This window comes from Sinocyclocheilus anshuiensis, unplaced genomic scaffold (assembly GCF_001515605.1).
Source record: "Sinocyclocheilus anshuiensis isolate Anshui unplaced genomic scaffold, SAMN03320099.WGS_v1.1 scaffold1024, whole genome shotgun sequence".
Lineage (NCBI taxonomy): Eukaryota > Metazoa > Chordata > Actinopteri > Cypriniformes > Cyprinidae > Sinocyclocheilus > Sinocyclocheilus anshuiensis.
This window is the reverse complement of record NW_015552843.1, coordinates 1,438,098-1,459,192: the sequence shown is the minus strand read 5'-3', so window position 1 is coordinate 1,459,192 and position 21,095 is coordinate 1,438,098. Positions and strand designations below refer to the sequence as shown.

The 21,095-nt window shown below is 37.7% G+C and overlaps 1 protein-coding gene across 1 annotated transcript; it reads right to left on the bottom strand.

The window, feature by feature from the left end:
- Positions 1–691: 691 nt before the first annotated feature.
- On the bottom strand, positions 692–14,324 carry dnmt3ba (DNA (cytosine-5-)-methyltransferase 3 beta, duplicate a). Its single transcript, XM_016459724.1, has 21 exons — positions 14,256–14,324; positions 13,028–13,157; positions 12,783–12,928; positions 12,341–12,539; positions 9,356–11,085; positions 9,108–9,276; positions 8,141–8,209; positions 7,774–7,835; positions 5,758–5,889; positions 5,000–5,077; positions 4,701–4,850; positions 4,479–4,586; positions 4,234–4,363; positions 3,907–4,017; positions 3,724–3,768; positions 3,226–3,305; positions 3,008–3,120; positions 2,730–2,913; positions 2,223–2,307; positions 1,695–1,840; positions 692–697 (listed from the first exon to the last, which is right to left on the bottom strand). Exons 2-21 carry the CDS (start codon positions 13,149–13,151, stop codon positions 692–694), a joined length of 3,867 nt encoding a protein of 1,288 aa, XP_016315210.1. The 5' UTR covers positions 13,152–13,157; positions 14,256–14,324.
- Positions 14,325–21,095: the final 6,771 nt, after the last annotated feature.

The following is a 21,095-nucleotide window of genomic DNA, read 5'->3' as shown; positions in this document are numbered from 1 at the left end:
TCAGTTTGTAGGCACTTATTCAGTTTAAGCCCTTGATCACATTGCATCATGTTCTACAAAAAGGCTTCAGTTAACCCTCACTTAGATATTGTAGTATGCTAAATCCTCACCAAAAACAACACAAATTAATGCTGCAGTGACCAGTTTCAGCCAACAGTTTAAAATCGGAAGTGCATACATGTAACAAATGGGGCAAAATTAAAAACGAAATACTTAATCCTAAGGGTTGATGACCTGTTTCTTGTAAAATGATGATAGTGTGGACTAAAATGCTAGCTCAAGGCAAAAAATTGTCTTAAAACTGCAGTGTTGCTCTGCAAATTGATTAAAAATGATAAAGATTACAACTTAAAAAAGTATATGGTAAAGCTTTGGAAGGCTACTGTCAACTCAAATCTATCATCAGCCCAAGGCTTTGAGTAAAATTTAATGGCACAGACAACATTTGTGCTTCTAAATACATGGAGCACTACAAGATTGCATGTATTCCTATAAATAAAACGCAGTTTAACTGAAACCCAAGTCATCTATATTAGCATTCATTTCAGTTAAATAGATGCTCCTAAAAAATGCTGACTTAGTGCAGTTGTCATGATGGCCAAACATCCTGTATTATAAAACGTGCCGTGGAATGACAACATTACCATCATTTAAAAAATTCTGAAATGCAATATTTAACAACAGGACATGTTTATTCCTAAAACACGGAAAAGATTTAATGTAAAAATGTGATATAAAAAGCTGACATAAGTTTAAAACTGATAAACTAAACCAAACTAATATTAACTCATTTATTAAATTATAAATAGGCATAAAGCGGCATTCCTCCAGACAATGAACAAATCACAGAATGGCACTGAGGTAGTGGGTGGAGTATCGTGTGGCTCTCTCCAGCATTAAAATCAGTTTAAAAGTACACAAGTTAAAAATGACAGTACTTAAGAAAATCCAATCCAAAAGTGGCTGTGCATTCCAAGGATAAATCATCAGGATAACATGCTTTCTGAACTTAAGAACAAATGCAACATTAAAATTTGACAATTTTCTGTGAGGTCAGAATCTGCAGGGAAAAAAAATAAAAAATAAATCAAATTCATTTATCTGAGAGACTTAATTTGGACCTCCAGTGCCAGTGCTGCCTGGACCAGACGGTGGCTTTACTCGCAAGCAAAGTAATCCTTCAGAGGGGCAAAGAGGTGTCGGATCACGGGAACGCTCCAGGACCGCCCAAGCACCTTCTGCCTCTGTCCTCGCCCCATATTATTCACATCTGTGTAATGCTTTGGAAACCCAAATATTCTGAAAAAATAAATAAATAAATAAAAATAAAATGTCAGTAATTTTGTTTAGAGCCACATTATGCCACTTTTTAAACAAACCCACTGAATTACTACATGCAAAGTGCAGACCTGATATAGCAAAACTGAGTAAAATTTAGTTAATATAAATATATCTTGCTCCTGCTCAGGACCAGCTTAAACCAGCTCAAACCAGCAGCCATGCTTCAAAACATACCTAACCAGGATATGCTGGGTTTTTTTTTTTTCAACAGGGTTCTTACAAATATGAGAAAGACTGTATATAAAATAGCAATGTTTAGCCATTAAATCTAGTTAACTGTTAAAATCTGTTTACTACTTGAAGAATGTCTGTGAAGTAAATTTATATTTCTTGCGAAAAAGCTCAATACGTACATGTTTCCTTGTGATGGTGCGCACATCTTTCACATATTCAATCTGGCCCTCATGTTTGATCATCCCAACAGCAATGGAGTCTTCACAGATCTCAGAGGCAATGTAGCGCTCCACCTTAAAGCCCAAGTCTTTTAAGACCAGATAGCCTAAAAAAAAAAAAAAAAAAAAAAAAAAAAAGTATGTATGGAAGTATGGGGGAAAAAAACAAAAATCACCCTGGTATAATTCACTGCTATTGCACAAACTTCAAGGTAAATGAAGACAAAAATAATAAATGCCATTGTTTCAGTATTTCCTTTGATTCAAACTGATTTAAATGAATAGTTCTGCCAAAAATTTAAATTCTCTTAATATTTACGCCCCCTCATCTTGTTCCACACCTGTATGACTTACGTTATTTTGGGGAACACAAAAATTAATTATTGAAAACTATCCTGATTCCTGACATCATGAAACATAAAAAGAAAAAAATTTGGGGGGGGTGTTGGAAATATTCCCGTAATATTCAATCAAAACAAATGAGCATACCTGTTGCAATCCCATCAAACAGGGAGAGGACTCTGATTGGACGACGCTTATGAGCTGGAATAGAAGGATACACTCGGTGTGGCTCCTAAAATAAGGACAGTGTTCTTCATATTAAAACATCACTCTGGTTTTTCGATACTTGCGTAATCAGCATCTTATAATGATTTTTGAAGCATTATGTGACACAGCTAACTGGAGTAATTGCTGATGAAAATACAGCTTTGACAAAGGAATACAAACCGAATACATTCAATATTAAAACAGAAATATATCCAAACATAAAACGGTTATTTAAAAATGCAATAGCATTACTTAACAATAATATTGTTTTTATTGTATTTATAAGTAAATAAATGCAGACTTGATCAGCAGAAGAGTCGTCTTTCATAAATTTAAAAAAAAAAGTCCCATAAAAACCCAAACTTTTAAATGGTAGTGTATATTTAAAAAAAATCTGAATATGACCAGGTAGATATCTAACACAAGGAGTATAAGAATGACACTCACAAATTCAAAGGCACTGTTATTGGCGAAATACTCCTGGACACGAACACTCCAGTCAGGCCTGAGCTTGAGCACGCCGTAGCACTTAGAGGGCAGGCAAATGTAACAGCTCCATGGGTCAACCTCCTTCAGCTTATCAAACGTCGCTGGTCCCACCAGCATATTCAAACAGTCTTTACAGAAACACCTAAACAGTGGGAAAAAAGAAAGACTGTAAAACAACCTGTTATGATAGTTAAAATCACATTAAGGTTTAAGTTTGCATAAGTTTGAGTTCAAACCTGCAGCAGCTGGCATTTCCACAGAGAATGACCTCTTGTCCGGCGCAGCACACGGTGCAGTATGACTGATAGCCATCATCATCATACCTGTACAGTGTTTCTGTAAAGTTCTCCTACACAAATACAAAACATGCACATTAAAAACAATTACACTCTGGCCACCAAATAGTAAGTAGCATATTAATTTTATGATTTAAGACACAAGAATCAATTCACACCTTGCACTTAGAACAAAGGCTTCCCACAAAAAGAGGATGGACAATTTCAATGTTGGCAGTTCCACAGGACAGGCAGAAATCTGGGGAAAGAGAATAATTACCTTGTAATTAATTAAAATACATGACTGAGCAATGAGAATGTCCTTAAGGCAAAAATAAGTTGCTAAAAGTAAAATGATCGAATGAAAGGTGTGATTTCATGTGGTGACAATGAATCTACATGCCCTTTCCTATTTTTTTTTTCTACATTATCATTTTATTTAAAAATTATTTAAATATTTCAGAGCCAAGCATAACCATATTTCCACAATTTTACTATGACCTTTTATAAATTTCCTTAATTTTTCCAGTCTGGGACTTTCAGGCCACAATTTTAACATTTCCTAATATCTTCAGGTTTTCTGATTGGCCCAGCAGGGAAAAAAACAGGAATTTCAATTATTGTTAAGCCCTACAATAATTTCATTAAGCTCAAATTATGAATTTTAAGTGACTTACCTTCAATGTTTCTGCCTTTAACGGTTACCTCATAGACCATTTGATCTGAAAAGAGGACAACAAAACATAGGGGTATGTTTTCTTACAAAAAATATGTAAAAACCTAAAACAATAATCTACAGTTCAGTGTTTTATGATCATTATGGCAAATCTCTGGCCTTTACGCAGATTAATGTATCTCACCTCTGGTGTAATCCTGAGCTGACTGTCTGTTCTTGTTGACATACTTCCTCTTGGCTGGAGGCTGATAATCACACACTGAAGAATCCGACTCAGTTTTACTAGTAGAGCTGTCTGTGAAATGGAAAAGCAGAGGGCACTGTTGTTAATCAGTCCAGATCAAGATTTTATTTATTAAAGAGCTTTTGCTATTTTTGACATGTCTGTGTATAGACCTAATTTCCGGATCAATGTGGAGTCACTCTGGTACTCTCTGTTATTATGAACTTCAAAATTGCTGTCATTCACCGTTTTTTTAAATTACAGATATTTTTTAGTTTTTTGACATACCCACAGGAGGCAAAAATCCATCAGGACCCATGGGCTGGAAGCCTCCAAATGCCCAATCCAGCATGGCTTTTGCCTCTTCCCCTTTCTTCTCCAAAGGAGGGAAATTCTTCCCACAACGCTCTGCTGCCAACTACACAATGACACAACAATATAATGCAATATTAAAATAAGAATAAAATAAGAACTGGTCCTTGATTCCCAACCCTAGTTTTCATAAGAACGGTCAAGTATCTTATCCACTGTACCTCTAGGATTTGGTAGATGGCATTCCTGTAGGTAGGCAGACCTTCATAGGATTTACTACAAAAGCACTTTGCAAACGCAGCGAAGGGCATCAGTCCCTCTGTATGAATCTAAGATCAACAAGAGAAACATGCTTTAACATGAAACGGGTCCTTTGAAGAATAAGGGGGAAAGTATCTCTCAGATGAGAATCAGGACAAAGAAAGCAAGTAAAAACTCCTAACCTCTGAAAACATGCCATCTCCAAACCACTCCACGCGCCTCATAGACACAGGAAGCGCCCTGCCCTTCCACACCACCACCAGTCCAGGCCACCAAGAGAAGCCCTTTACTTTTCCCCACACAAGCTCTCCAATGGCATAACCTTTTCCATCCTGCAGAGAGAGACAGGCAGTCAATACTAACTGCTACATTCATAACATGGATGTCTTGGATGTCCTAGATTAGTGAGAAACAAACAAACATACACAAACGGTCAGGTTTGCAGTGAGATTAAAGAGGTTTAGAAACCTCCAAGACTTACGTGGTACGCTTGTTCTCGCTTTCCAGATCTGGGGCTTGGTGTCGAATTTGATGCAGATGAACGAGCATTGTTCTTAACCTACATTAGTGAGAAACAAACATACACAAAGAAAGAATACAAAATCTAAAGTGAATGCTTTTGAATTAAACAGTAAACATTTCATGTGGGAAGCACACACACATAAAACCCAATTTTAATGAAGTCTCCTGCTGATCTGTCTTTGCTAGCTTTCACAATGCTAACTACTGAGAAAGTCTTGTTGAAGCTTAAAGTGACTAACTTTAATCATTTGTAAATATTACCACAAAAAGGTGTATTATTTATTTATTTTTTTACACAAGCATTTTTATCATGTATGTTAGTGTATCAGTACAACATGCATGACACGGCAAACAATAAATCTTTATTTATTTGTAAAGCACTTATCACAATACATATTGCTCTAAAGCAGCATAATAAAAAAAAACACCATGGAGAAGCAGATGCAGAACGTTAGCAATGCAATTACAGAGGAAAAACAGACATGGACACATAGCTACAGGTGGAACATCAGATGAAAATGAAGACTCTAAAGAGTAATCTACCATCCGGAAAAGAAACCACAGGACTCATGCACACATTCATAAAGCGGCATCCATCGCTTATGAAAACAGCTCAATGTAATACAGAGAGCGTGAAAAGGACAAAACTGAGGCAGACCCTCTACACCTGCGATAAGCCAGACAGAGCACTGAATCTTGACCTGGGCAGGTACATACCACCTCTGGTTTGCTGTCCTTGTCTGGGTTCACCGGTTTGCTCCAGGTGCCTGTACCAGCCTGAAAGACTGTACGTTCCTGTGGTTTCTGCCGTAAGCTGCTCTCCCAACCATAAATTCCCCTAACGGAGCCCTATAGACCCATACATATGCACACAAATTACACACGTACGCAGTCACTCAGGTCACATGACTCCTACATTGAAGTAATCAGTATCAGGGTGCCAAATTGCAGATATGTAGAAAAGGAAAGAAAGATGTTAAATCAAGAGAGGTTAGTGTGATGATATGGTTGGTTTGTCTCTGTGTGTATGTGTCAGTGATTTTTTTCCTGTGATAACTATTTGATCTAATCAGCCTTAGTTTGCATCATCATCTCAATACAATGTGAAATAGTTTTCAGCAAAAGTATTCATTGCCAAAATCCTGACCTTATAATTAGTTAGACTGATATGTTGACCAGGCCAGATTATAAGTATTGCCAATAACCATTTGTTACTTTTATTCAGCAAGGGCACATCAAATAGACCAAAAATGAAGAATTGTTACAAAAGATTTCTATTTGAAATAAGTTATGTTATTTTAGGCTTTCTATCAAAGAATCCTGAAAAAAATTGTATCACAAAAATATAGAGCAGCACAACCGTTTTTCACTATTAATAATAATAATAAGAAATGTTTCTTTAGCACTAAATCAGCATATTAGAATGATATATATATATATTTATTAAGGGGGTCATATGATGCGATTTCAATTTTTCCTTTCTCTTTGGAGTGTTACAAGCTCTTGGTGCATAAAGAAGATCTGTAAAGTTGCAAAGACTAAAGTCTCAAATCCAAAGAGATATTCTTTATAAAAGTTAAGAGTCAACTACGCCTACCTAAAACTGCTCGTTTTAACACGCCCCCACGTCACGATGTGGGAAGATTTGCATAACGCCGCCCAAATGTTCACGCAAAGAAAGAAGGTGTAACTTTGATTCTCGCTGTAGTTTTGTTGCTGCATGTCATCAATGACAACGCCATGTCGTGGAGACGCTGTGTGTTTCGTTGTGAAAGAGAAACTACTTTGTTTGGCCTTCCAAAAGAGGACACAACTAGAAATCAGTGGTTAAGTTGTATTTACAACACTGATCCGGAACAGTTCAACCCAAATATTCAGATGTGTGCAGCGCATTTTATGGAGGACGAGGACTGTTTACTGGGAGAGTATAGCCTACAGTGCCGGTGTCTGTTTCTATAAAGTGGGGCAATTCCAACTTTGCAAGGACAGTCTGGCGCTTCTGACTCACAGCCTGTAAGTATGTTTTCATATTTAAAGAATTTGCCACTGACGATTCAAACGCGAGTTTTGAGCAGTGTAGAGTAGCGCTTGTTGTTTGTCGTTTCTCCGATCACAAATGCAGACATGGTTTTAGGTTTACGCGGCGCGATATACTGTCTTTTTACGTGTTGTGTAAGTCATTATAATCCGTAATTATGTCCCCACTGAATGCAACAAATGCCTCATTTATAATGGGTTTTACTGGTTTTGTCTCGTCGCGCCGGGACACAGCATCACAATATGGTAAGGGGTGTAACATTTCCGTCACTCGCTTGAGGTATTCGGCCAATCATAACGCACTGGATAGCTGGCCAATCAGAGCACACCTCGCTTTTCAGACCAATGAGATTTGTAAAAATCGACGCGCTTCAAGGCGGGGCATAGAGGACAAACAATAATGTACATTATGTGGAAAATAATGTGTTTTTTTAACCTTAAACCGCATAAACGCAGTGCATTACACCAAATACACAAAATAATGTTCTTTTTAGCAACGTCTTATGACCCCTTTAAATTAAACACTGAATACACTGAAATATATATATGGTTGTATTAGTATATAAGCATTTTTATTGGCATTTTCTCAATAAAACTATCTATTGACAAACAGGAATGACTTCCTTGGTTAAAAACAAATCTAAAAACATTGAATTTTTTTTTTCTTGGCCACAGTTGTTTTCCAGCTTTTATTACCTCGTGTATCGTACTACTAGTCCAGATATCATCATCGGCTCCATCTCTCCTTAAATCCATTTCTGTAGAAAAATAACATGTTTTAAATAGCTAAATTGAACAATCAAATATGAATTTATCTATTTTGAGGTGTATAAACAGAGCACAGATAGCAACATTTAACATTACTTTGAGCCCAGACAAACAGAGCATTTACATTAGTAATTTTTAATGCAATGGATCAACTTTCTTGAGCATTTAGGGTGGAAGCAAAGGAAGAAAGTTCAGACCAACAGACATTTGCCACCAGAAGCGACTGAGATCATAAAGCATTATTCTGAAGCTGCTCTAGAACCTCTTAAACCCATTTTAAGCATTTCATTCACACCTCTCTGACTGGTGATCTTCTCCAGTCGCACCACACACGGCTTCACTGTGTCTGAGTGTTGAACCATCTCTGGAAAACAGCACATTGTTTACATCAATCTAACCAGCCTCTGCTGGATCCGACTGGATAGAACTTAATCTGCACTATACAGCTATCCAAAAAAATGAATATAGATTACAATTTGATCATTTTATTGTTCTTACTATGTAAAGTACATGACAGCACTTTAATTAAATTAATCCATGACAATTAATTGGGAAAGTAATATAGTATTATGAGGAGAACCCTTTAGCACCCATGTTAATAACATGCAAGCCAGAAGAAGATGTTTCTACATCTTCATGCGCTTTAATCCAGATATTAGTCTTGCAGAGCTAGACATCTGGCAGTCGGTATCACTTTACAGCTTTTTCTGGCAAAGAACCACCCACATAGGCACTTTGCATAAGCAATATATCAAATCATCAATACACCCAGAAATTATGAAAATATTGAAGCCTCTTATGGTCTTGGTAGTGACCAATGAGCTGCTTCTCACAATGAAAAAAGGGAAAGCCATTGTCAGCCTGCTCTGACATGATCTGATCTGATCCAAACATTTTCCTTTGAATATCTTTGAAACTGAATGTAATTAACCTTGCAAAGCCCAATAATTAGTCAAAGTTTTTAGTTCTTCCTCACAAGTGCTCATCGTAGCAGCCCTTTCCTTGAAAGCACAATTTGGTGTTCAGATGGACAAATAAAAAACCTGTGCGCCCTAAATTCCACAAGTTACATGTTTATTAGAGGGTCTGTGAGCATTTTCTGCTGTGTAGGTTGATGTTTTTTTTCAGGTTTGCTATTGTTGGAGGCTGAGGATATATGTCATTGTCAATGTGAATCATTTTGGTGCAAATATTTTACCAGTGATTGCTGCTGCCATTTTCAATAAAAAAAAAAAAGCAAGCAGGCCTTTAGGATAACTTACCTGATGTGCTACCTCTGTTTTTTTTCATTTGCCCATTTCTGATAGGTGAAATCTTGACTTCAGTGTGGTCTAGAGAAGAGTCATCATTGGAATCCAGCTCTTTTGTCAAATCTGTGTCACTTTCCTCTGAACTATCATGCCAATGAGCAACATCTCCATTTTCAACAGCCTGCGAGCAAGTAAACCCATTTTAAACATGACAATATTAAATAAGATAGAATGATAGATAGATAGCATGTACTTTATACCTGTGCAAAGATCTTTTCTGCTTCAAGAGATGGACAGGGCAAAATCAAAAAACAGAGGACAAGTCTCTTGAAGATGGATTCTGGTGGAAAAGTCTTGAGCACATTACACCAGTATCGCTCCAGAGGAAGGGTTGAAGGTGTGTCTTCTTCATCCTCCACAAGCTGGTACTCGAAGAACTCATCCGTGAGCTTAGCAGAATCCTCAGGTTTGGAGCAGATGCCAAATTGTACAGCAAGGTCAACTATACTCTTTCCTGTGACCTTCAATCTTCCTGCTGGGCTGAGGAGCTGTGAAATGCCCCTCAGGACACTATCGCTCAGAGGTAGACTGTCAGCGATGGAGGTCGTAAGAGTTTTGTAGAAAGCTAAACACTCATCATGAAACACATTAATGGAATCTGCTAGCTCTTCTTCTCTGGCAGAGATGAAGTCTTCTACCACACCACCCAAACTGAGCTCAGTAGCAGGAAGGCAGAATGTTGAGTTCTCCAGGATGGCTGGGTCTCGTTCCTTCAGGTAGCGTATGACCGCTTGAGGGTGAAGAAAGCTGGAGGCATACGAACGTAGGAGTCCACTTGCTTCTCGAAGGATCTGGACAAGATCGGCACGAACTGAGCCTTTGCTTTGTTGCAGGTGCTGCTCGAAGGCACGGAGTGGTCCAAGAGCATGATCCAGAAACATCAAGGTGATCCTAACTTTAGGATTCTCCAACTGCGAACAAATTTGCTTAGCTTTATCATTATTTTCATTGCAGGAAGTGAAGTATGATACCAAATCACTCCACATTTCAAGCATCCTTTGAACGAGCACACAAAACTCCTCACAACTGTGTGAGAGGGGAGCGCTGGTGTCTTTTAATCCTTCAATGCCCGCAAACAGCATCTTGAGGTTGTCGTTGCTGGTGGAACAAGTTGAGAAGTGTTCATAGATGCTGGCAATAAGTTTCTGAACCTGACTGGAGTGAGCTTGTAGGCCAGCACTGTAGGCAGAGTTAGGTACGCTGTAAAGTCCTCCGAGATCAATCACCTGTGGGTTGAGCTCCTGAATCTGCGACACAACACTTCCTGAGGTCTGTTCCTGGTCATTAACGTAGAAAGCTACCATGTTGCCAGCAGGAAGCTCAAACTTTTGAAGGACATTGAGTAAACATCCAGATACAGAGCTACCATCTTCAGCCTGAAAGACATCAAGGAGACGGATACAATATCTTGCTCGCTTTTCCTCAAAAAAGCCCACTAGCACCACATGGCAGGAGGTCCTTTCTCTGCTTTCTGCATCAAGCAGCACCTGCCCATATATATATATACAGTAGGGATTCATCTTACAAGCAGAAGCAATATCATTTGGATAATTCAGGCCGAGGATGTAGCTTGCAGTACGTTGGGAGACCTTGTTGATCCTTGAGGGTAAACTGGAGAGGCAATGGTTTTGAATGAAAAGAAGCATGGTTTCACTACAGGAAATAGAGGTTTCAATCTTTTTTCTGCCAGATGAATTTAATCCTCCCATCTCCCGCTTCATATGCTTCTGAGTTTGTTGGTGTCGCTTCAGATCGAAAAAACCTGCGTGTAGAATGATATTGTAGTCACACAAAGTGCAGTAAGCACAGTTGTCTCCCATATGGCTGGCTCTGATCCACTTGTAGGTTCTTTCCCATTTAGAATCGTAAGTCACAGGTTGTCTCCTTCCATTCAATTCCAAGTCTTTGTCAGACTCGTCTCTTACTCTGCCTGTATAAAATGGAAAACAAGTTACATTAGTGTTGTGATGGAATATTATATTTATTTCAATGATGAACTGATTTCCCAGTACTATTGATGTATTAGGGATGTAACGGTATGAACATTTCTTATCACTATTATAGTGACCAAAATGATCACGGTTATCAGTATTATCTCGGTATTGTTAAAATGTGCTGGAGATGTTAAAAAAGTACCGACACATAAATCACTTCAAGTTTTATATTTAAAAATAAACAAACAACAAATAAAATGACTTTTTGTTTGCATAATCACTAAAACAATAACATTACCAATGATGTTCAGATTTTAAATGACAACTTGACTGACAACAGTTTAATAGCATGTTGAAATATCTAATGTAAATGTTCAAATAAAGCTTTGAAAAAGTATCATAAAAAGGTAAACCTCACATTTCAGCCTTTAAATAAAGAAAAGATATAAGTCAAAATGATAATTGATTAATAAATGATTTTATGTATTTTATCTGCTCCATAAATCATTTTAGATAACTTATCTGAATTATTTAAAAGGTGTAGAATCCACATAAGCTTGTTTTTCATTACAGCAGGGCATGCAAATTCAGTCCGTTTTTGGCGAGACAGAAACTGCACGCAGGCTGAATGTAAATACAAGTCTCTGTAAATCCACTCGCTGACACTAGGTGGCGCTTATGGAAAAACTGAATTAGAGCCGTTTCCCGTAACCTCCGTGGACAAAGCAGTATTGCGATTAAGAACACTTCGTTTAGGTATTACATGGAGCGAAGATGAAAACAAAATGCCATGGAATCGTTTCTGAAGACAGTCAGAACCTTCAGAGGTACATTCATATAATTAATTCATTCATATATTCATTTGTATAATTCCCTTAGCACTCTTTTAAAATCTCCCAGCTTTTCCGCCGTTTTCACTCAAAACGAAACTACTTTGCGTGCTGTGCGCACGTGAGACTGTTACTGAAAACTGTGCTTTATGCTGGACAGTATTTATTTATCGCGAGTTGTTCAAATCGCGGTAATCTAATACGGTTTTAATGATAATTAAAAGATGAAACGGTAATACTAACCGTGGGGAATTTTATCATGATTTATCATCAAACCGGTAATCGTTATATCCCTATGACGTATTGGGGCATATTTGAACATTTTCCCTTATTGTGGGAAAAATTAATCAAATAAAACAGTCAAATTCACCATACTAAAAAAATAAAAATAAAAACTGAATGGACAATAATGGAGGCTCACCAGATTCACGTGGATTTTTCCAGGATCTTGGAGACTTAACAGGTTCATCTACCTGTACAATATCCTGACCATTACGAGCTTCAACTGGTTTGTACTCTCTCCTTTGTCTCTCATTGGCAAAGAAAAATTTCCTGAACCATTTCAGAAAGGTGAAATTGGGTCTAAACTTTCCTGTGAGAAGCTGCTTCACAGGGACTGGCTGAAAGAGGCATCAAAATTGGGAAGAAAAAAAGTACTGTGAAGAGTTGACATAAACATCTCAAATTATACAAAATTCACATTTAAATATCTAGAGTGTAGTTTCTGTAGCACTTGTTGGACTAAACAGAATAACAACATCCTAAGAAATATAACCAAACTTACACATATCAACTTCAACATTTATATTTTTATATGCAAGAGGATTCATGAGATTAAAAGAATAGATTCAGGTTAATCTGACCTGTTTTATGCCTGATTTTCGGAAAGCTGTCTGCAGAAGACTGTAGTTCTGTTTAAAATCAGACCTCTTTTGGGACTCAAACTTTACTTTGCTCATGTCGATGGACCCTGGGAAGAGCAAGTCCATAAACTGGCAAAAACATGCACCTATAAAAAAAAAAAAGAAAAAAAAGAAAGAATTGTGTAAATTCAGTTTAAAGCTGTTGGCAATGTGTAGATAGTAACAAAAAAAATTTTCAACAGTACCTGAACGACATTGCTCCACTTGAGTAAAATTAGTCTGTAATGTTTCATTGATCCAGGACAAAACTTCATAGCGACTGCACTTGTCATCAGGGTTATTGGGGTCCAGACTAACATTCATAGCCATCTTATGCTTTCATAAGCAAAATAACAATGCATTTGAAACAGCAATTAGAAGCAATAAATCACAAACAAAGGTAATTACATTGCACATTTGGGGAAAAAAACAACAACAGTAGACCAGTTACTAGGGAACTATGCACACATACGTATATTTATGTGACATTATATATACTATGCTACATACTGTTTATGTTACTCTTTTAGTTTTAATTGAAGTAATTTAAGTTACTCTTAGATATGTACAAGATGTATAATGTGAAGTTAATCTCAGAAGCATATGAATTATATCATGTTGCATGTGAGATACGTTTTGAGGTTAATCTAAAAGGCATAATGTTTAATAAATATTTTGTATTCTGAAGTCTACTGAGCCTAATCTGGTTCATTGTTGGACTTCCTCAAAACTAAAAAGACTACAGCCTCTCTCTTGCGTCAGTGTGCAGATTGAAACAACTCCTCCCCAGTACACGAAAATCTCGCGGGGTAATTTTTGCCGCGAATACTGCACGCTTAAATGTAGCTTTCACTTCTACAGGTTTAACCGGTGACAACAGCTTGATACACCATGGATCTCAAACAATGAGCGCACGAAATCTAATGAAAGTAACAAAATAAACACGTATAAGAAACAACCCGGTGGCATGCATTTAGATATGTAGCAGTTGATTTATTGGTGGGGTGACATAATCTAATTGTATAGCATGCGATTATTTTATAATCTTGTCAGTGACCCTTACCGTCTTTTTGGACCTTTTCAAAACAATTGGATTAAGGCTAACGAAACTGAAATGTTATTTAATTTGCGTGATTTTAACTTCGCAAGTCCTCTAACCCAGATGTAATCGGCTAACATGCAGTACAAAACATGTTTGCTAATAACGACAATTTAGTAAACCCCTTTCCATTTATAAACCTTAACCGTGTTCTCATTTTATTAAGACCGGTTGCCTTTGTTAGTATGTCTTTGTGTAGCTGTAATGGTCGCTCAGATACAGAGAAACTATGGGACCGTGAAACATAAGAATGATTTCTGTTTCCGTATAATCGTAACTCTTCACAAAATATGACAAATCGAAACGTGCTTTTAAAAACATCAAATATGTCCTACCTTATTTGTACCTTGGTCCCGAGACTCGCTACTCCCCAGTCTACAATGTAATCCCCAATCTACCCCAGTGCCTTCCTTCCCCCAATATATGCATTGTGCTACAAGGATTGGCCTGTACAATCCAAAGTAGGAGGTCCTACACTGCATTAGCTAGCTAAGATTTCTCACGTACGAAATAGCGTGTTGTTTTTCGGTGACAACGGTATTTTCTCGTCAAGATACAGATGTGAAATAAGTTTGAACTGACCTACCGTGTGGCCAGTTGTTTAATTCGTAACCATTAGCGATGACTCTGAAGCCAAGAACGGGAAATCGCGATTTTTTTCATGCACAGTTTAAAAATATCAATTTAAATTAAATACATTGTTTTCTGTTAAAAACACATAAACCCTATTTTTAACATTTCGATTAAATTATACGTGAAATAATAAAAATAAATAAATAAATGTAACAAAGTTATACAAGTAGCTACTTTTTGGGTACTTTTTGAGTGTTTGGGTAGCATGTTCATTTGGACAACCTTTTTAACGCAGAACATGATTAACTTTTTACTTAATCTTATTAAATTAACTGTCAATACAAGTAATAGGGGAAGTGATGCACAGACTTATCACAAACGAAAGCCACGTGACAGACACAAATGTTGGTAAACGGTAGTTAAATAATTGAATGGATTTACATTCGTAAATTTTGGATTATTGTGTATATCAGTAGCATCAGTTATCAAACATACATTTGAGTAATTGCGTTGTTTTTTATTGTCAACCACACATAACGCTTATGGTTAAAGTGTTTAAATAACGTCACGATTGGCTCCAATATCAAACAATGCGAGGTTAGTGACACTGAAATGGCGGACGGGCGCCGCGAGTTGAACGCGTGTTGATAAGGCGCCAGAAAAAGCTTCAGGGAAGGGGCTTGTTTTTCACCGCCTAAAATGGCGGGGCAATTTGAATTGGTTCTTCTGCAGTCTATTGTAGCGATTGTGTGGTTTTGTATACTTTAAGACCGCGATTTGGTTCCATGTTTGCTAAACAAAAGCAAGGCGACCCTGTAGTTTGTAAATATCAATTTAGTCCACTGTTTGCGACCAAGCTGTTCACATTCAGCCACACATCAACACATGATTAGAGCTTTCCGTACTATTCTGGGAGACAGTTAAGCCAATCTAGGGCAAACTGCTTTTTATAATAAAAATAGTTGTGTAAACAAAGTATATTGGCGCTTGAAGAGAAATAGCCTAAATTAGTGATGTCCGGTTCGCGAACGAATCGTTCGATTTAACCGGTTCTTCTTAGTGAACCGGTTGAACCAGTTCACCAAATCGGACTGAATCGTTGAAAAGTGTAAGCATTAATCCACAAATTACTTAAGTTATTCACTTTTTAAACGTGGCTGACACTCCCTCTGATTCGAAATAAACCAATATCCCGGAGTAATTAATTTACTCAAACAGTACACTGACTGAACTGCTGTGAAGAGATGAACACGAGCAGAGCAGCATCTCTGCAGCAAGCCGTATAATGAACGTACACGCCCACTGCTGGAGCGGTTCTCGTTCTTGAGTCGACTGAAGTTATGATTACTGACTTTATATATTTGAATGTGTATTTTCATCCAGGCCTGGGACGATAGACTTGATATCATTACGTCATCGCGAATGACGTCATTACATTAGGGCGTAAAAGAACCTATTTTTTTAACCGGTTCATTGAAACGAACTGTCTGAAAGAACCGGTTCGCGGAAAAGAACCGGACTTCCCATCACTAGCCTAAATGTTTCAGAAGTGATAGAAGCAAACCCCCCCTTTGTTTTAACACAAAGTCATTAGCATGTAAATACTTAAAATATGTAAATTTAAAAAGAAAGAAGTGAGAAAAGTCGTTAAGATTTACCCAATTTGACAGAGAATTTAGTTTGGTTTGGAGACAATCCCTTTAAAACGCAATAGTATTTTTGTTTCAACATGGGTAGGTCTAATTTGTTTAAAGGCAAAGCAGCTGGACAAACAGGACAGGTAAGCCTCCACCCATGACAAACAGACCATTAATTGTTTTTATTTTCTTTCACTTACTCACTCTCTCTTTCTTTCTTTCACTCAATCTTCATCCTTTTTTACTTTTTCTTTCATGAATACATTTTGAAGCTGTTTTGTGCAATTGTGTCTTATCCCTACTGAGCTAGGGAGACAGGCTACTTGTCCAGTTTTTCAATGAAGCTTTGGCAGTGTCAAAACATTACTCTAAGCATTACAACCAGTCTAAAAGAGCAATATTGACACAATCAACACTGAGTTTGGGGCGAGGCTATCTGCCTTTCTAACCAATAGTTTGAGAAACCTGTTTGAAAACAACTGTTTTGCAGATCTGTTGTGATTACAGCTGAGGTGTGAATTACATTATGAGCATAGGCGTGGTGCACTGAGTCACTGCTGAAGCGTTGGCCTCGAGTGTGGCGTGTGACGCAGTATTCAGTTGTGAGGAAAACTGCATCAGTCCTCTACTAAGCATGTACGCAGCTTGTGACAGCTGAAGTGGATCTTGTGAAATGTGCGATCGCATCGCCGATCACTCTTGAGAAATTTAAAGATGAAGTAGCCTAGGCTACGGAAGGACAAATATCCAACCTTTTTCAGACCACAGCAGCTTGCACTCACGCTGCCCGTTGGTTCGGCTACATCAAAAATAAGTTTCTCAGTTGTGAGGAGAATAAGAAACTTGCTCTGATTAGAGCCCTGCACCGGCTGCGTGCTTATTAAGTTCATTTAGAAAAACGTTTGGAGCATTTTTTGTTCGTTAAATATAAGTTTTTGTTTTTTTTAAAGTAACGACCAAGCGGCCAGCCGCAGACAGTGAGCCTGTGTTTGATCAATTTAGCCTTCTCAAATCATCACGGCTTGACTAAAATAAAATCTATAGATATAAAACAGTTCAAGCATATAACAATGTTTAAACATTAAATCTAGATAAATGTGCGCTATATCCAATAGTTTGTGCGGAGAGTGGAAGCTGAAGCGCGCTTTGCAGGACATAGAGATGCCAGCGCGATTGCTTGCAATTTTTCAGTGGATACACCGTCATTTTTGCTCATAAAGGTAAGAGTAACATCATTCGTAACTGTAAAGAGTCTACTTTTATTTGTGTTAAATAAAACACTCCTGTTGTTTCCACCAGCGCGGCAATTTTTTAATCGCTAATTGATGGATGTCTAAAATATAAAGATAAGGAGAAGCCTAAAACAGGCCGCGTCTGAACTATGACGTGAAACTTGTCCCGAAGCCCCACCTGAGGGGCGTAAAAAAGTCGGGGCCCATGGGGCCCGGGCTGAAATGCAGGACTCTAGCTCTGATCTAGCACACAGAAAACGATTTGACTGAAAATTTATCAGAAGAGATGAAAGAAAGATAGTGGTCATCTACGCAATTCGGTAAAGAGGTGTTTTTGTTTTTTTTACTCTTTGTACTTACTCTTTGTAAGTGCTCGTGTCTCGTCTGCCAGTGGGCCCCCCCACACACACACATAAAAGTGAAACTCCGCCTATGATTATGAGATAGGAATTCAGATAGGAATTGTAATGATAAGAAACTGTCAGGGTTTAGAAAATGTTGAACCAACACTCCAAATGTACTACAGACCCCTTCTCTATTCTTTCTAAACAGCCATAACAATGAAGAGAATCTGCGGCTAACCCTCATGGTAAAACAACAGATTGGAAATGAGCAAATTAAAAAAGCTTATTACAAGAGAGAACGGGATGTAGAAGCAACATAGGCTATGTGTTTTAATGTTTGTTAAATTATTGATGTTGACTGTCCTGTGGAATACGGAAACATAAACTGAAGTGAGTTCCTTATCAGAAGTGAAAGAGGTAGTCAGCGATCCCTATCGTGCTCGCTGCTCCACAAAACAACAGTGGTCTTTATCTTCTCTCCTTCCTGTCCCCTCCAGATGTGTGCTGTCTGAAACTGAAAATAACAGTTTCACTACGACATACCTTAAACCCACACATAAATCTCTCTAATGCATATTTCACAATGTCTCTTTTGGCACACCAGAGAAAATGATGATTTAACTTATGTTTGAAGCATACTGTTTCTCTGGTAATTATTCATAGCTGTGTTTTTGAAGAACTAATTTTTGAAGAACTGAAAACCTGGGTCTTTCACGTTAAAGCAAGAGTGAAATGTCATCATTTACTCATCCTCATGTTTCTTTGACCTATGACTTCTTTTATCTGTAGAACACACAAGGAAATATTCTGAAGACTGGTTTTCTTTTGCAATACATTTAAAGCACCAAAAGGAAACTTAGTTAAAAAAAAAAAACTAGATTCATTAAAGCGATTCATAAACTGATACATTAAAAAGATTTGGCTTAAAAGAATGATTCATTCAGGAATCAGACATTGTGCAGATGTCAAATTTAAGTCAACACCAAGTGCACATCATATGAAAGGTTTAGTTTAGTTTTTTTAGGGTTTTTTTAGGTTAAGCTTCAGTTTGTTTATTGTATTTGCATCAAAAATATCTTCACAAAAAATCTCCACTTGAGCTCTATGAAAAAAAGGAAAGTAATACAAGTTTGAAATGACATAATTCTGTCTTAGAAAGTGTGTCCTCTGACATGGTCACTGTCCTTTAAGTTGTTGTTTCTTTTTGGTGACTTTTTTTAAAAGCTTTTTGTATTATGTAGTTCATTTTAAATAGTGGAGTGACAAATAACTTTTTTGAAGTACAAATATTTCAACACTTTTATTTATTTGTATTTTTTTTTTAAGTTTTAGATGGAGTGTCTCACACCGCAGTTACACAATACAGATTCAGCTGCTTTAAAAATTGCAGCAAATCGAAAAGTGTTTTCTAACAGGAATGCTCCACTCTCACCCTCAGCCATAAATGAACCTAAGATCTCAGACAGCTCATCACAACACTAACCTCGCTAGTGAGATGACAAATCCTATCTTACTCAGTGCTAGTCAAGCCTGGTCTAGACCACAGCACGGTCAGAGGGGTCAAGGTAGGCTTTGTGTTATCAAGAAGCAACGCCCTGTGTGTGACAGGAAAGAGTTAGTCTGTTGTAGCTGCTGACTGGGGGTTGTTGATTTCAGTCACATTAGTGAAATTTCACAGGCAAAAAAAGGTCCACTGTTTATTGTCAATAGTGTGGCGATGAATTAAGCACATATACACAGAAGTCACTTTCTAACCAAGCAACTTTCTGTTGGTCAATGCTGCAAATATGCATGACCAACGTATGCATGATCAACTGCATAAGAAGTTAAACTCTTCTTAATGAGTCTTACAACTTCTTGTACTGTGGGTATATTGAGCAGTGTTAGGTTTTGAAGCTTTCAAAATATCAGCTGAGAAAAAGTATGTTCTTTAGGCAATTGTGTATTTTTAAAGGGAGCGGTTGGGGTAAAATCCCTGCAAGAAAGACCAAGGACGATGAATGAGAGCGGTAAGCAAGAGACGGGGAAAATACAGAAAACAATACTAGAGGTCAGATCCTGACAGTTGCGATCAAACTCATCACAAGCTCCCAGGATAAGGGAACTCACAGCCACCACAGGGGGTCACGCTGCACTTGTCACAGCCAATCAGACACAGCCACAGCATGAGCGCTGCCTGTGTTTGTGTCTCCTCACTGTTAGACTTTTCTAGCCAATCATCTTGATTGATTTTGGGGTTGACTGACAGGGATGAGGGAAGGAACTGCAAAGCGTGTAATGGAGCTAGAAGTGTTGTAAACTGCTCTGGACGTGTATAAAATCTAAAAGGTGACAAAATCACTTTGTGTGTATTTTTAATTTATTAATTTATATGTGGGATTTAACTTTTTTTTTAACCTAACATTCATGTATATGAGGGTGATTATCCAATTATGCCACAAAATAGAACAAAAAATGTTCCAGGTAGCATAAATAAAGTTGATTTCTGACACCATGAGTGTTTATACATGTATTTTTTCAGTACTACATTAGTGCAGCTTCTAGTTAAAGCAGACCTGAATATTGTTAATGTGTGACTGAGTTGGTTCATGTGGGAGGGTGTAAGTTGGGGCCAAGAGGGTCATAAACACACTTTGGCTTTGTGGTCATTGTGTTATTCTTCAATGGGGTCACCATGAGGTTTAGAGCAGGGGTGTCAAACTTAGTTCCTGGAGGGCTGCAGCCCTGCAGAGTTTATTTTCCAAAACACAAATGTAGTTTTCAAATAAGCCTGATGGACTTGATTAGCTGGCTCAGGTGCGTATAGGGTTGAATCTAAACTCTGCAGGGCTGTGGCCCTCTAGGAACTAAGTTTGACACCTGTGATTTAGAGTATTGATCACAGTGACATACTGAGTGCTTCTTTAAAGAAAAACCTGTACATACAGGGCTACAGTTCACAAGTGTTGTCTCTTTTTTTTTTTTGACCTTGTGCTGTTTCATCATTTGAAATCCAAAGACAGACATTTATTTTTCTCTAAAACCATGTGGCAAACACATGGCCATTGTGCAGCCAGTTTCTTCCCCTTACAGAACAACTCCACCTGCTTGAAAAATGTGCTTCGAAAGCACAATGTATAGAATGCCTAGTTAATATATACATAGAGCGACCTCTATTGGACATGTATTGTCATTACAACATCTGTTTTAAAGGGGTCATAGGATGCTACATGCACTTTTACAAGTTGTTTGAACTGAAATGTGTGTTGGCAGTGTGTGTACACAACCAACCTATAATGATAAAAATCCACCCAGTGTTTTTTTTTTTTAAATCGTGTTAAAGGGGTCATATGATGCGATTTCAATTTTTCCTTTCTCTTTGGAGTGTTACAAGCTCTTGGTGCATAAAG